General features: G+C 46.8%; 1 protein-coding gene across 2 annotated transcripts; it reads right to left on the reverse strand.

The window, feature by feature from the left end:
• Positions 1-2,951: 2,951 nt before the first annotated feature.
• On the reverse strand, positions 2,952-10,244 carry gja1b (gap junction protein alpha 1b). 2 transcript variants are annotated; one of them, XM_068576582.1, is made up of 3 exons: positions 10,144-10,244; positions 5,969-6,016; positions 2,952-5,235 (listed from the first exon to the last, which is right to left on the reverse strand). In XM_068576582.1, exon 3 carries the CDS (start codon positions 5,217-5,219, stop codon positions 4,053-4,055), a length of 1,167 nt encoding a protein of 388 aa, XP_068432683.1. In that variant the 5' UTR covers positions 5,220-5,235; positions 5,969-6,016; positions 10,144-10,244; the 3' UTR covers positions 2,952-4,052. The 2 variants fall into 2 exon arrangements, with proteins under 2 accessions (XP_068432683.1, XP_068432682.1); XM_068576581.1 differs by lacking the exon at positions 5,969-6,016.
• Positions 10,245-15,143: the final 4,899 nt, after the last annotated feature.

Below are 15,143 nucleotides of genomic sequence, written 5' to 3' on the forward strand. Positions count from 1 at the left end.
ATGTCTGAGTGCAACAAACCCTCAATGTTCATTTGCAAACTAAAAATAAGCCCATGGAATAACATTACGCTTGGAAACATTTACAGTTCCACTCCTCTGACATTGCGGCTCCACGAGAGCTCTGCACTTGTGTTCTGAGCAGGAGAACACGATCCATGCAGCGGTTAGCTTTTCCATCACAACGGAGAGGTCAGTCTAGTGCACTTCCTGCAGACCCAAACCGCTCGCAGCACCAACTGGAGACGGGTCAAAGGTCATCAACCAGGAGTCAGTGGAAGAAGGAGATGCAGCAGGACGATGCATTCAGCATCAGCGTTGTTCACACCGTTCAGAGAAAGGCTCTGAGAAACACGCCCGTCTCCGTTGGCAGCATCCGGAGGGTTAGCTTCATGACGTGATCAGTGACGTGAGCGTACTCATGTTTCCCCATGTTCACAGAAACGCTGCCCTTCGGGAGTCTGGAGGTCATCTAGTGCTCGTGCACCAGAGAAGAGAGCGAGGGCCGTTCACCGCTCAGCTCCAGCAGACCTTCCTCTCTCTGAGCTCAGAGTCTCTCCACCAGCGTCCCAACATGCCGACACACAGCCGAGGGGCCATGACTTTGTCGTATTGGCATTCCTTCCCGACAGGAAAGTGACTGTGATGACCTGCTGTTGGTGGGATGAGATCCCAGCACCTGCTGTTGGTGGGATGAGATCCCAGCACCTGCAGCGCTGCCTCCCGCCAGGCTGCGCTAACGAGACAGGAACCATCTTTCTCTCAGGAGCCGCTGTTCCAACGCTTTAATGAAGTGTTGGCACTTTGTCTCGTCAGTCGTTTCTCAGTCACGTTAACGTCTAGAGTGAGGAAGACCTCCTGATGAAGAAATCAGCTGTTGTTTATGGAGATAAGTTAATAAAGGTATTTATTAGACATAGATAAGATAATAAAGGTATTTGTAAACTTGCCGGTCTCAATGTGCAGTCTGAAGTGTGATGAACAGAGTCTTCGCTCTGCTTCTGGTTTTACAATCCAACACACCTCGTACAAAGCGTATGCTCCTTTTCAAGATGGCCGACAGCTCAGAGCGCTGTGACCTCGCTGCATGGAGCCCTGCAGAGCTGCAGAGCTGCAGCCCAACATGTACTCACACTTCATGATCACAGGTTTTCTGAGGTAACTCTTGAAACATTTCTGGATACTTGCATCATGTGAAACTCTGCCCAGCGAGCGCTGGAAGGCGTCCTGAACGCCGCAGAGTCGGATCCCCGTGAAGCAGAGGCAGAGGGCTCAGTGTTTGAGAGAGATTTCATGATAAAAGAGGAAACTTCTCTCTATCGCTCCTCAAAGATTCCTCTGTAATCTTTCCACAGCGCTGAATCAATCCACATGAGAGAGAGCGTGTGGCTCAGAGGAGGACCAGTAAGAACTTATTCATTATGATTCATTATGAGCTGAAAGTGTACAGATTAGCATTCGTCAAACCATTTCTCTACTTCTTAGAAAGCAAAAAGCTCCACTTGATGAATTCCATCCTCTGTATTGTGTGACGTGCAGAGTGGTGGATGTGTTTGGTTCAGTGCCAACATGCAAACCAACAACATGTGAGACGTTGATGTGAACAGAAGAGGAAAGTCTGACTTATCGCTGTCATTTCTTTCCAATGTTCAACACTAAAGGTGCTTATAACTCAAAGACTCATCAACATATTGCATGTGTTTTATCATCTGTCAAGAGATCATTATGTATCTCAGATTACACCTCCGTCAACAGGTGGAAAGGTTGAGACAAGAACACAGGAGGAAAGAATAAAGCTGGACAAGAATATGTTTAAAACATCGTCTTTCAAACCACAAAGACGACGTCTGCAATGAAACCAACGGACAGCGATTAAGACAGAAAACATATTTATTGGTTAAAAGAGCTTTTCACAGATACAATGAATGGGTTTTCGTTTTGCTGCTCTGACACTGTACAACAGTGGATCCCCGCGGGTTAGCGTTGAGTTACGGCAACACATTGCTGGTTGCTCCTGTCAGCAACACATTGCTAGTTGCTCCTGTCACAGAACGATGACGGCAGATATTATGCACCGTAGTGATCTCTGTGTTATAAAATAAATTAGTAACAAGTGTTTAGAAACTCTCACACTGACTGTCATCATCTTCATCTCAGCTCATCACAAAGGCCTCGTGGCTGAAAGACGACTCGTGTAAGTACCGTGATGCTCGAGGGACAACTTCCTGCACAAGACAGAAGGACGAGAGAGAACAGACCCAATGGAGATCCATCCTGGTGTTTGGTAGTTGTGGAGCTACATCAGCATTCATTTAACATACCTGACTAAATATTAGTCCAGATCTATAAGCAGTCTTCTAAAAACTCACATGTTTTAATTGTGACACAGTTAGCTTGATTTACAGTACTAAATATATATTTCTCAAGCAGCAACGGTTACATTGAGTCTGAAAAAAAACAATACCTACAGAACAAGAAGGAAAAAATCATTCACTCAAATATGTAAAAGGCAGATAAATCATTCTACCGTCGTTCTCTACAGCGCAGAAGAAGAAGAAGAAGAAGAAGAAGAAGAAGAAGAAGAAGATGAAGAAGAAGAAGAAGAAGAAGAAGAAGAAGAAGAGATAACAGTAATGAAGCCGTTCTTTATGCGCCGTCTGGTCCCGCCTCCCACACACACCCCGCCTCCCACACACACCCCGCCTCCCACACACACCCCGCCTCCCACACACACGCCCTGCCTCCCACACACGCCCTGCCTCCCACACACACCCCGCCTCCCACACACACCCCGCCTCCCACACACTCCCCGCCTCCCACACACACCCCGCCTCCCACACACACACCCCGCCTCCCACACACACGCCCCGCCTCCCACACACACCCCGCCCTCCACACACACCCCGCCTCCCACACACTCCCCGCCTCCCACACACACCCCGCCCTCCACACACACCCCGCCTCCCACACACACCCCGCCTCCCACACACACACCTCAACAAGACAAACCCACAGAATGGAAACATGACACCACAAAAATTCAAAGTTTATCAGGAAACAACAGAGTCCACGCTGACTGAGAAAGTTACTAAAGAGGAAAGAATGAAATGTTTTACTGTCAATAAATATACAGTTTGTGGGGAGTTAATGGACGATGTTACTGGATAGTAGTCAAATGTTCCTCTTAGTGGTCGGTGTCCTACGGATGCCAAGCAATAAATATTCACTCCAACAGATATTAAGCGTTCTCCTAAGTGGCGAGCGCTCTTCATATTGTTAGTCTGGACAAAGCCTCCCTTCTTGAATGATGTAAATGGAGGACTGGGACGCGACGGCTCTGCGAGGAAACAGAAGAAGAGTTTCAAACTGATTCTGAACTGACTGAGCTTCACGACGCTAACGTGACCGGCCAACGACCGCGCAATGCAAACGACATGAGCTTCATCAGGGATCATTGTACTCGTGTTGAGGCGACTCCTCTGAGTTCACCTCCGACCAACAGTGAGCCGACGGCACAAAGGCACTGAGAGGTCAGCTCCACCTTTCATACGGCGCTGCTTTGGGGATGCAGACGTGTTTGCTGCTGCTTTTCGTTTGATGGACAGGAACAAAGGTTAAAAGGCTATTTTTTTATCTGCTCACATGGAAAAAATACATCTAAAATCAAACCTAAGGAATAAGGCACCCTGTTATAAAGCCAACGCCTTCAGAAGTCAGCTCATTAAATGCTGTCACCAGCAGGAAGAGAAGTAGAAACTATGAAGACAAGAAGAAGAGTTTTTCCTTTAAATGCAAAGCCGGGCGTGCGCCCCTAAAGGTCACGGAAAGGTCATCGAAGACAAAAACAAAGAAAAACATATTTGCAACTTGTACCTTTTTGACAGTGTTACATAACGAGTGAGTACGTCTCTTTAGTGACTAAGAGTCTCTAAGCTGGAGACAGTGATTGAGGTTAGCCCCGCCTCCTGCTGAGCCTCTGTGATGGAGTGTTTCCTGGCTCTCCGGCTGCAGCCGCGCATCCAGGGCAGAGCTGGGAGGAGGAGGTGGGGGGGGGCTCACACGTCCAGGTCGTCGGGCCTGGGTCGGCTGCTCATCCGGCTGCTGGCCCGGCTGCAGGGCCTGGCGTCCATCAGCGCCAGCGGCTGCATCTCGTGTCCCGCCGCGGACGGCGCTTTCTTATGCTCCTGGGTGTCGTCCGGGAAGTCAAAGGCCTGCGCGTGGGAGTTTGAAATAGTGCTTCCTCCGCCGTTCTGGCCCAGCCGGTGCTGCTCCGTGGAGTAGTTGGCCCAGTTCTGCTCGGTGGCCTGCTTGTTGTAGTTGCGACAGGAGCCGGTGCCCCGCTCCCCCGTCACCAGCTTGTAGCCCGGCGGGGACATGGGCGAGAGCGGCGCCGTGGGCGAGGAGCAGCCGTTGTAGTAGGCGTATTTGGTGGTGGACAGGTCCTTCGGGGTGGGGCTCAGCGTGCCGCCGCTCGGGTACGTGACGGGCGGCTGCCGGCCCCTCACGCGGTCCTTGATCCTCTTGAAGAAGACGTAGAAAAGCTCGATGACGTTGAGCATCAGGGACACCAGGGAGACCACCAGCATGAAGATGATGAACACCGTCTTCTCCGTGGGACGCGACAGGAAGCAGTCCACCCGGTGGGGGCACGGGTCCCTCTCGCAGGTGTAGACGGCATTGAGGCTGAACCCGTAGATGTACCACTGGATGACCAGGAAGCCCACCTCGAACATGGACTTGAAGAAGATGCTGACGATGTAGGTTCTGAGCAGGGCGCCTTTCATCTTGACCTTGCCGTGCTCCTCGATGCCGTACTTCAGCTTCTTCATCTCGATCTTCTTCAGCGGGATGTCCACGTCTCCGCCGTCGTTCTGCACGGCCCGGAGGATCTCCTCCTTCCTGGCGAACTTCTGCTCCTTCCGGTTCAGGTAGAAGACGTGGGCCAGGTAGAGCAGCGTGGGCGTGGACACGAAGATGATCTGCAGGACCCAGAAGCGCACGTGGGAGATGGGGAAGGACTTGTCGTAGCACACGTTCTCGCAACCGGGCTGCTGGGTGTTGCATTTGAAGGCCGACTGCTCGTCTCCCCAGGCCGATTCCACCGCCGTGCCCAGGACCAGGATCCTGAAGATGAAGAGCACCGACAGCCAGACCTTGCCCCCGGCGGTGGAGTAGGCCTGGACCTTGTCCAGCAGGCGACCCAAAGCGCTCCAGTCCCCCATTCTCAGGAAGCGTTAGCTGGGGAAGAGAAGGAACCATGTTGAGCACCAAGGACTCCGTCATGAGCTCTTTCACAGACATGAGCCCTCCACTGCATCATAATCATACTTACAATGCCTTATAATAGGCTTATAGCACGGCCTCATTACAGAAAATCAGAAATACCCATTATGCCTTAGTGACCAGCAATTATGAAGTATTATGATATTTGACCCTATTAGTCGTGATAAAATGCTTCATAATGTGTTTTGATTATTGTTACAAAGCTTTATGAATATTCAGGAAGGCTTATAACTATAATGACACAGAGCTATAAGCATTACGAGCATGTTCATAATGCCTGTCGACGTCCTCAGGGCTCTGCTGATTAAACAGCGGCGTTATTGAAAGAGACAAAACGAGAGTTTGGTGACGCGGAACACAACTAATCCAATTAGCAGGAACGGACAAACGCATGGCAGGGTTTACGTAACGCCTCAGAGCCACGCCAACACGAGGACACGTCCAGCACAACAACCGCTGGTGTTCATCCACACAAGAGGTGCTTCTGAGTGAACGCTTTGAGAACCCTCACACTGTTGCCTCAGCGAGACGATCTCATCTCAGACCCGCCGGCGGTTTGAAAAGTGTGGAACCTCTCCGATGAAGAGCGACCGGGGAAAACAGGAGGCCCGATTAATAATCTAATGCCATTAAACTTGTGCAACATTATGTAGAACATGTGTAAAGTTCAGACATGTGAACAACTTACTCCTGTTGTGCTGCTACGACCGCGACAAAGAGTCTCACTCTGGCTGGTCTTCAAGGAGAGAAAGAAAGAGAGCAATGAATAAAGAGCAACATAAAAGCTCGTAGAAGATCTGCTGTCCGGAGGAAGGAGGGTGAGGAAGAAGGAACTCTTCTTCTTGGACAGCCAGCCGGTCTGAGAGCAGCCGAGTGGACGCTGCAGAGCTGCAGAGCTGCAGAGCCGCAGAGCCGCACAGCTGCAGAGCCGCAGAGCTGCAGGGCCTCACAGCTGCAGAGCTGCAGAGCCGCACAGCTGTAGAGCTGCAGAGCTGCAGGGCCTCAGAGCTGCACAGCTGCAGAGCTGCAGAGCTGCAGGGCCTCAGAGCTGCAGAGCTGCAGGGCCTCAGAGCTGCACAGCTGCAGAGCTGCAGAGCTGCAGGGCCTCAGAGCTGCAGGGCCTCAGAGCTGCAGAGCTGCAGAGCCGCAGGGCTGAGGACAACGCGCTCTTTCATCTGCACCACCATTCACTTTGAGCCAAAGGTTTGAGGACGCAAAGCAGCGCCAGAGAGGCCTCTTGGGGGGACCACCAGCGGTCAAGAACACGAGCCAACACACAACGACACATAACGACAACGACACACAACAACACACAATGACACCGACGCAGAACAACGACACACAACGATGACGACACACAACGATATCGACACACAACGATGTAGACACACAACGATATCGACACACAACTTTGTCGACACACAACAATATCGACACACAACAATGTCGACACACAACAATGACGACACACAACAATGAAGACACACAACGATGACGACACACAACGATGACGACACACAACGCTAACGACACACAGCAATGACAACACACAACAATGAAGACACACAACGATGACACACAACAATGACACACAACAATGACACACAACGATGACGACACACAACGCTAACAACACACAAAAAAGACGACACACAACGATGACGACACAACGCTAATGACACACAACGCTAACGACACACAACAATGAAGACACACAGCGACTCGTCAATGACGAGAATCAACTCAGCGCACTGCAACGAATCAGCAAGTTATTTGGTTGTTTGGTGTAAATATCTTAGGAAGAGGTCGTGTAAGGGTCCTTTAAGGGTCCTCTAAGTGTCCTGTAAGGGTCCTCTAAGGGTCCTGTAAGGGTCCTGTAAGGGTCCTCTAAGGGTCCTCTAAGGGTCCTGTAAGGGTCCTCTAAGTGTCCTGTAAGGGTCCTGTAAGGGTCCTCTAAGGGTCCTGTAAGGGTCCTGTAAGGGTCCTCTAAGGGTCCTCTAAGGGTCGTGTAAGGGTCCTCTAAGGGTCCTCTAAAGGTCCTGTAAGGGTCCTGTAAGGGTCAAGTAAGGGTCCTCTAAGGGTCCTGTAAGGGTCCTCTAAGGGTCCTTCCTCTAAGGGTCCTGTAAGCGTCCTGTAAGGGTCCTGTAAGGGTCCTGTAAGGGTCCTCTAAAGGTCCTCTAAGGGTCCTCTAAGGGTCCTGTAAGGGTCCTATAAGGGCCCTGTAAGGGTCCTCTAAGGGTCCTCTGAAGGTCCTGTAAGGGTCCTGTAAGGGTCCTCTAAGGGTCCTGTAAGGGTCCTCTAAAGGTCCTCTAAGGGTCCTCTAAGGGTCCTGTAAGGGTCCTCTAAGGTTCCTATAAGGGTCCTGTAAGGGTCCTCTAAGGGTCCTGTAAGGGTCCTCTAAGGGTCCTGTAAGCGTCCTGTAAGCGTCCTCTAAGGGTCCTGTAAGGGTCCTGTAAGGGTCCTGTAAGCGTCCTCTAAGGGTCCTGAAAGGGTCCTCTAAAGGTCGTCTAAGGGTCTTCTGAAGGTCCTCTAAGGGTCCTCTGAAGGTCCTCTAAGGGTCGTCTAAGGGTCCTTTAAGGGTCCTCTAAATGTCGTCTAAGGGTCATGTAAAGGTCCTCTAAGGGTCCTGTAAGAGTCCTCTGAGGGTCCTCTAAAAGGTCCCACTAAGGTTCCTCAAAGGGTCCTCTAAGGGTCCCAGTAAAGGTCCTCTAAGGGTCCTCTAAAGATCCTCTGCAGGTCCCACTAAAGGTCCTCGAAGGGTCCTCTAAAGATCCTCTAAGGGTCCTCTAAAGGTCCTCTAAGGGTCCTCTTGGTCTTTTGGGACGTTCTGACAGGTCTGCGGGACAGCACGGCTACTACAACCCTGATGATGGTTCTCTCTCTCTCTCTGATGATGGTTCTCTCTCTCTCTGATGATGGTTCTCTCTCTGATGATGGTTCTCTCTCTCTCTGATGATGGTTCTCTCTCTGATGATGGTTCTCTCTCTGATGATGGTTCTCTCTTTGATGATGGTTCTCTCTCTGATGATGGTTCTCTCTCTCTTTGATGATGGTTCTCTCTCTGATGATGGTTCTCTCTCTGATGATGGTTCTCTCTCTGATGATGGTTCTCTCTCTCTTTGATGATGGTTCTCTCTCTGATGATGGTTCTCTCTCTCTTTGATGATGGTTCTCTCTCTGATGATGGTTCTCTCTCTGATGATGGTTCTCTCTCTCTTTGATGATGGTTCTCTCTCTGATGATGGTTCTCTCTCTGATGATGGTTCTCTCTCTGATGATGGTTCTCTCTCTCTCTCTGATGATGGTTCTCTCTCTGATGATGGTTCTCTCTCTCACCTTCACAACAAACAGTTCGTCTGGACGGAGTTCGGTACCCTCCAACGTCCAGAGAGGAAGCAGCAGATACAGACGCAGAGCCGGGAGGAGACCTTCAGGGAGGAGACCTTCAGGGAGAAGACCTTCAGAGAGAAGACCCTCAGTCTGGACACACTGTCCTCCCTACAGGAGACCTTGTCCTCCCTACAGGAGACCCTCAGTCTGGACACACTGTCCTCCCTACAGGACCTGGAGGAGAGCGCGTGGTGCTCTGTATGGAATACAGCATGACCTCTGACCTCCAGCCGGCAGAGGGGGGTCACTGTTGTCATTAGGACACAGGACGTCCCGCCACTTTCTACATGAGTGAGTCTGTCTGGTGAGAAACGAGCCGGACAGCAGAGAACAATACCCCATGAACACAATGACCTCAGCCTCCTCTGGACTCTCCTCAGCTTTACTTCAGCTCCTCTCCTGGAGTCATGGGGACGCGTTTCAACGAGGGCTTATGGGGAATCTGAAACACTAAACACAGCTTCCTGCAGCTAGAGCGGGACGGCTGGACGTTACGGGAGCAGGAGCACCAGGAGACAAAGCAACAATCACAATATTCATTTCAAAAACTAACTCATGATGAGCTCCAAGAGCTGAGGACAAAGGAGAAGAAGGAAAGACAACACATCAACAGCACAACACCTAAAGGAAGCCCAACTTCTGAAGGCAGAAACAAAGAAAGAAGAAGAAGAAAGTTAGAGAAAGTGAGAGCAAAAAGATCTATAAAGATCCATAAAGACCCATAAAGATCCATAAAGACCCATAAAGATCTATAAAGATCCATACAGATCTATAACAATCTATAAAGACCCATACAGATCTATAAAGATCCATAAAGATCCATAAAGATCTATAAAGATCCATAAAAACCTATAAAGATCCATAAATATCTATAAAGATCTATAACAATCTATAAAGATCCATAAAGATCTATAACAATCTATAAAGACCCATAAAGATCCATAAAGATCCATAGAGACTTGTTTCTCCCCTCGACCTCTTCTGGACGTTGATAGCAGAGAGAGGGCGGGTTTCATGAAGTGGAATAAAGTTGCCAAAACTTTAAAAAAACAAATCAATAAATACGCACCGCGCGCGTTAAGTGTTCTACCGGGACCAGAGACCCGACCTGCGGGACTAGGGACCTGCGGGACCAGAGACCTGCGGGACCAGAGACCCGACCTGCGGGACCAGAGACCTGCGGGACCAGAGACCCGACCTGCGGGACCAGAGACCTGCGGGACCAGAGACCTGCGGGACTAGAGACCCGACCTGCGGGACTAGGGACCTGCGGGACCAGAGACCTGCAGGACCAGAGACCCGACCTGCGGGACTAAAGACCTGCGGGACCAGAGACCCGACCTGCGGGACTAGAGACCTGCGGGACCAGAGACCTGCGGGACTAAAGACCTGCGGGATCAGATACCTGCAGGACGAGGAGGAGGAGGAAGACGAGGAAAGTTATTGTATAAATCAAGGAAAGGTCTAACTCACCTGGAGAGCCGCAGAGGAAGAAGCGAGACGCCGCCGGAGGGACTCGCTCCTCCAACACCTTTCAGACAATGAAATCCAAGTTTAGAGTTCAGGACACAGGGCGGGGCGGGGGAGAGAGGACCCTTATAACGGAGAGAGGGGGGCGGGGCGGGGGGGCGGGGGAGAGAGGACCCTTATAACGGAGAGAGGGGGGCGGGGCGGGGGGGCGGGGGAGAGAGAGAGGACCCTTATAACGGAGAGAGGGGGGCGGGGCGGGGGAGAGAGAGGACCCTTATAACGGAGAGAGGGGGGCGGGGCGGGGGGGCGGGGGAGAGAGAGGACCCTTATAACGGAGAGAGGGGGGCGGGGCGGGGGGGCGGGGGAGAGAGAGGACCCTTATAACGGAGAGAGGGGGGTATATATATGATGATGATGATGATGATGCTCCACCTCAACAAGTGACAAACAGTCAGATTCTGAATCATAATAAACATGAATTACGCTGTATAATAATGTAGTGATATAATAGTATATCATAACAGGAAAGTAACAGAATACTTTTCCTTCTTAGTCTTAAAGTGCAGCATGGAGGAGAACGTGACGTTTATTGCTTCTTTCTCTGCTGAAGAGACTGCTTTTAAAGCTGATTCTGAAGCATTTTAAATCACAATCAAAACATCCACAAAATGTAATTATGAATTGCTTTTAAAGGTTGCTTTTAAAGCTTTTAAAGTTTAATTTATTTCATTATTATTCTGTAATATCTTACAATGCTCCAATTCATATTATAATTAGTGTTTGATAAGACCAGTACTGAGTGTTATTTTTTTCTTCTGCTGTTGTAAAATGCATATTTACTTTGCTCTGCTATGATGATGATGATGATGATGATGATGATGATGATGAATGGCAGCACCTCTCCTGTCCATAAAGAGTTCTTCTGTATTTTGTAACTTTCCATGAAACCACTCCAGAGAAGCACTTAGCCAGCGCACAGCTCCACCTAGTGGTGGGAGTAGTGCAGTGCAGCTGGTGCTGTGTCAGCAGCACTGACCCCACAGACCCAGGCCTCTACTCATGTAGACCTCAAGCAGAGACCTCCAGACCCCAGAGACCGCTAGTGTGAAACACATTGACTCTACTGTAAAGACTGAGACCTGGGCCTGATGAAGACTGAGACCTGGGCCCTATGAAGACTGAGACCTGGGCCTGATGAAGACTGAGACCTGGGCCCAATGAAGACTGAGACCTGGGCCTGATGAAGACTGAGACCTGGGCCCGATGAAGACTGAGACCTGGGCCTGATGAAGACTGAGACCTGGGCCCTATGAAGACTGAGACCTGGGCCCAATGAAGACTGAGACCTGGGCCTGATGAAGACTGAGACCTGGGCCTGATGAAGACTGAGACCTGGGCCCTATGAAGACTGAGACCTGGGCCTGATGAAGACTGAGACCTGGGCCCAATGAAGACTGAGACCTGGGCCTGATGAAGACTGAGACCTGGGCCTGATGAAGACTGAGACCTGGGCCCGATGAAGACTGAGACCTGGGCCTGATGAAGACTGAGACCAGGTTGATTGCTGGTCTTAGAACGAGCGATGAACACAACGGAGCTTGGTGTCGTGAGTCTCAGCAGTGGAGGTTTGTTCTAGTGTTACTTTGGACTCCCTCCACCAGCAGACGTGCACTAATGCACTAATGCACTAATGTACTAATGTACTAATGTTAATGCACTAATGTACTAATGCACTAATGCACTAATGTACTAATGTACTAATGCACTAATGTTAATGCACTAATGTACTAATGCACTAATGTACTAATGCACTAATGCACTAATGTTAATGCACTAATGTACTAATGCACTAATGTACTAATGCACTAATGTTAATGCACTAATGTATTAATGCACTAATGCACTAATGTACTAATGCACTAATGCACTAATGTACTAATGCACTAATGTTAATGCACTAATGTACTAATGCACTAATGTACTAATGCACTAATGCACTAATGTTAATGCACTAATGTACTAATGCACTAATGTACTAATGCACTAATGTTAATGCACTAATGTATTAATGCACTAATGCACTAATGTACTAATGCACTAATGTTAATGCACTAATGTACTAATGCACTAATGTACTAATGCACTAATGCACTAATGTACTAATGTACTAATGCACTAATGTACTAATGTACTAATGCACTAATGTACTAATGCACTAATGTTAATGCACTAATGTACTACAGCACTAATGTACTAATGCACTAATGTACTACTGCACTAATGTACTAATGCACCAATGTACTAATGTACTAATGCACTAATGTACTAATGCACTAATGCACTAATGTTAATGCACTAATGTACTACTGCACTAATGTACTAATGCACTAATGTACTACTGCACTAATGTACTAATGCACCAATGTACTAATGTACTAATGCACTAATGTACTAATGCACTAATGCACTAATGTACTAATGCACTAATGTTAATGCAATAATGTACTACTGCACTAATGTACGAATGCACTAATGCACTATTGCACTAATGCACTAATGCACTAATATTAATGCACTAATGTACGAATGCACTAATGTACTAATGCACTAATGTACGAATGCACTAATGCACTACTGCACTAATGTACTAATGCACTAATGTACTAATGCACTAATGTTAATGCACTAATGCACTAATGTACGAATGCACTAATGCACTAATACACTAATGTACTAATGCACTAATGTACTAATGCACTACTGTACTAATGCACTAATGTACTAATGCACTACTGTACTAATGCACTACTGCACTAATGCACTAATGTACTAATGCACTAATGCACTAATGTACGAATGTACTACTGCACTAATGCACTAATGTACTAATGCACTAATGCACTACTGCACTAATGTACTAATGCACTAATGTACTATTGTACTAATGCACTACTGCACTAATGCACTACTGTACTAATGTACTAATGCACTAATGCACTAATGTACTAATGTACTAATGCACTAATGTACTAATGCACTACTGTACTAATGTACTAATGCACTAATGTACTAATGCACTAATGCACTACTGTACTAATGTACTAATGCACTAATGTACTAATGCACTAATGCACTAATGCACTACTGTACTAATGTACTAATGCACTAATGTACTAATGCACTAATGCACTACTGCACTAATGCACTAATGTACTAATGCACTAATGTACTAATGTACTAATGCACTAATGCACTACTGCACTAATGCACTAATGTACTAATGCACTAATGTACGAATGCACTAATGCACTACTGCACTACTGCACTAATGTACTAATGTACGAATGCACTAATGCACTACTGCACTAATGTACTAATGCACTAATGCACTACTGCACTAATGTACTAATGTACTACTGTACTAATGTACGAATGCACTAATGTACTACTGCACTAATGTACTAATGCACTAATGTACTAATGCACTACTGTACTAATGTACTAATGCACTACTGCACTACTGTACTAATGCACTAATGCACTACAGCACTACTGTACTAATGCACTACTGCACTAATGTACTAATGTACTAATGCACTACTGCACTAATGTACTAATGCACTACTGCACTACTGCACTACTGTACTAATGCACTAATGTACTAATGCACTAATGTACTAATGCACTAATGTACTAATGCACTACTGCACTAATGCACTACTGTACTAATGTACTAATGTACTAATGCACTAATGTACTACTGCACTAATGCACTAATGTACAAATGTACTAATGTACTAATGCACTAATGCACTAATGTACTAATGCACTAATGTTAATGCACTAATGTACTAATGCACTAATGTACTAATGCACTAATGCACTAATGTACTAATGTACTAATGCACTAATGTACTAATGTACTAATGCACCAATGTACTAATGCACTAATGTTAATGCACTAATGTACTACTGCACTAATGTACTAATGCACTAATGTACTACTGCACTAATGTACTAATGCACCAATGTACTAATGTACTAATGCACTAATGTACTAATGCACTAATGCACTAATGTACTAATGCACTAATGTTAATGCAATAATGTACTACTGCACTAATGTACGAATGCACTAATGCACTATTGCACTAATGCACTAATGCACTAATATTAATGCACTAATGTACGAATGCACTAATGTACTAATGCACTAATGTACGAATGCACTAATGCACTACTGCACTAATGTACTAATGCACTAATGTACTAATGCACTACTGTACTAATGCACTAATGCACTACAGCACTACTGTACTAATGCACTACTGCACTAATGCACTAATGTACTAATGCACTAATGCACTAATGTACGAATGTACTACTGCACTAATGCACTAATGTACTAATGCACTAATGCACTACTGCACTAATGTACTAATGCACTAATGTACTATTGTACTAATGCACTACTGCACTAATGCACTACTGTACTAATGTACTAATGCACTAATGCACTAATGTACTAATGTACTAATGCACTAATGTACTAATGCACTACTGTACTAATGTACTAATGCACTAATGTACTAATGCACTAATGCACTACTGTACTAATGTACTAATGCACTAATGTACTAATGCACTAATGCACTAATGCACTACTGTACTAATGTACTAATGCACTAATGTACTAATGCACTAATGCACTACTGCACTAATGCACTAATGTACTAATGCACTAATGTACTAATGTACTAATGCACTAATGCACTACTGCACTAATGCACTAATGTACTAATGCACTAATGTACGAATGCACTAATGCACTACTGCACTACTGCACTAATGTACTAATGTACGAATGCACTAATGCACTACTGCACTAATGTACTAATGCACTAATGCACTACTGCACTAATGTACTAATGTACTACTGTACTAATGTACGAATGCACTAATGTACTACTGCACTAATGTACTAATGCACTAATGTACTAATG

The sequence above is a fragment of the Clinocottus analis genome, unplaced genomic scaffold, assembly GCF_023055335.1.
Source record: "Clinocottus analis isolate CAN_PGR_092001 unplaced genomic scaffold, fCliAna1.0.p SCAF_15, whole genome shotgun sequence".
NCBI classification, from domain to species: domain Eukaryota; kingdom Metazoa; phylum Chordata; class Actinopteri; order Perciformes; family Cottidae; genus Clinocottus; species Clinocottus analis.

Bases quoted from the DNA above. Each gene is read 5' to 3' on its own strand.
- gja1b (XM_068576581.1), bottom strand. From the start codon at position 5,219: ATGGGGGACTGGAGCGCTTTGGGTCGCCTGCTGGACAAGGTCCAGGCC.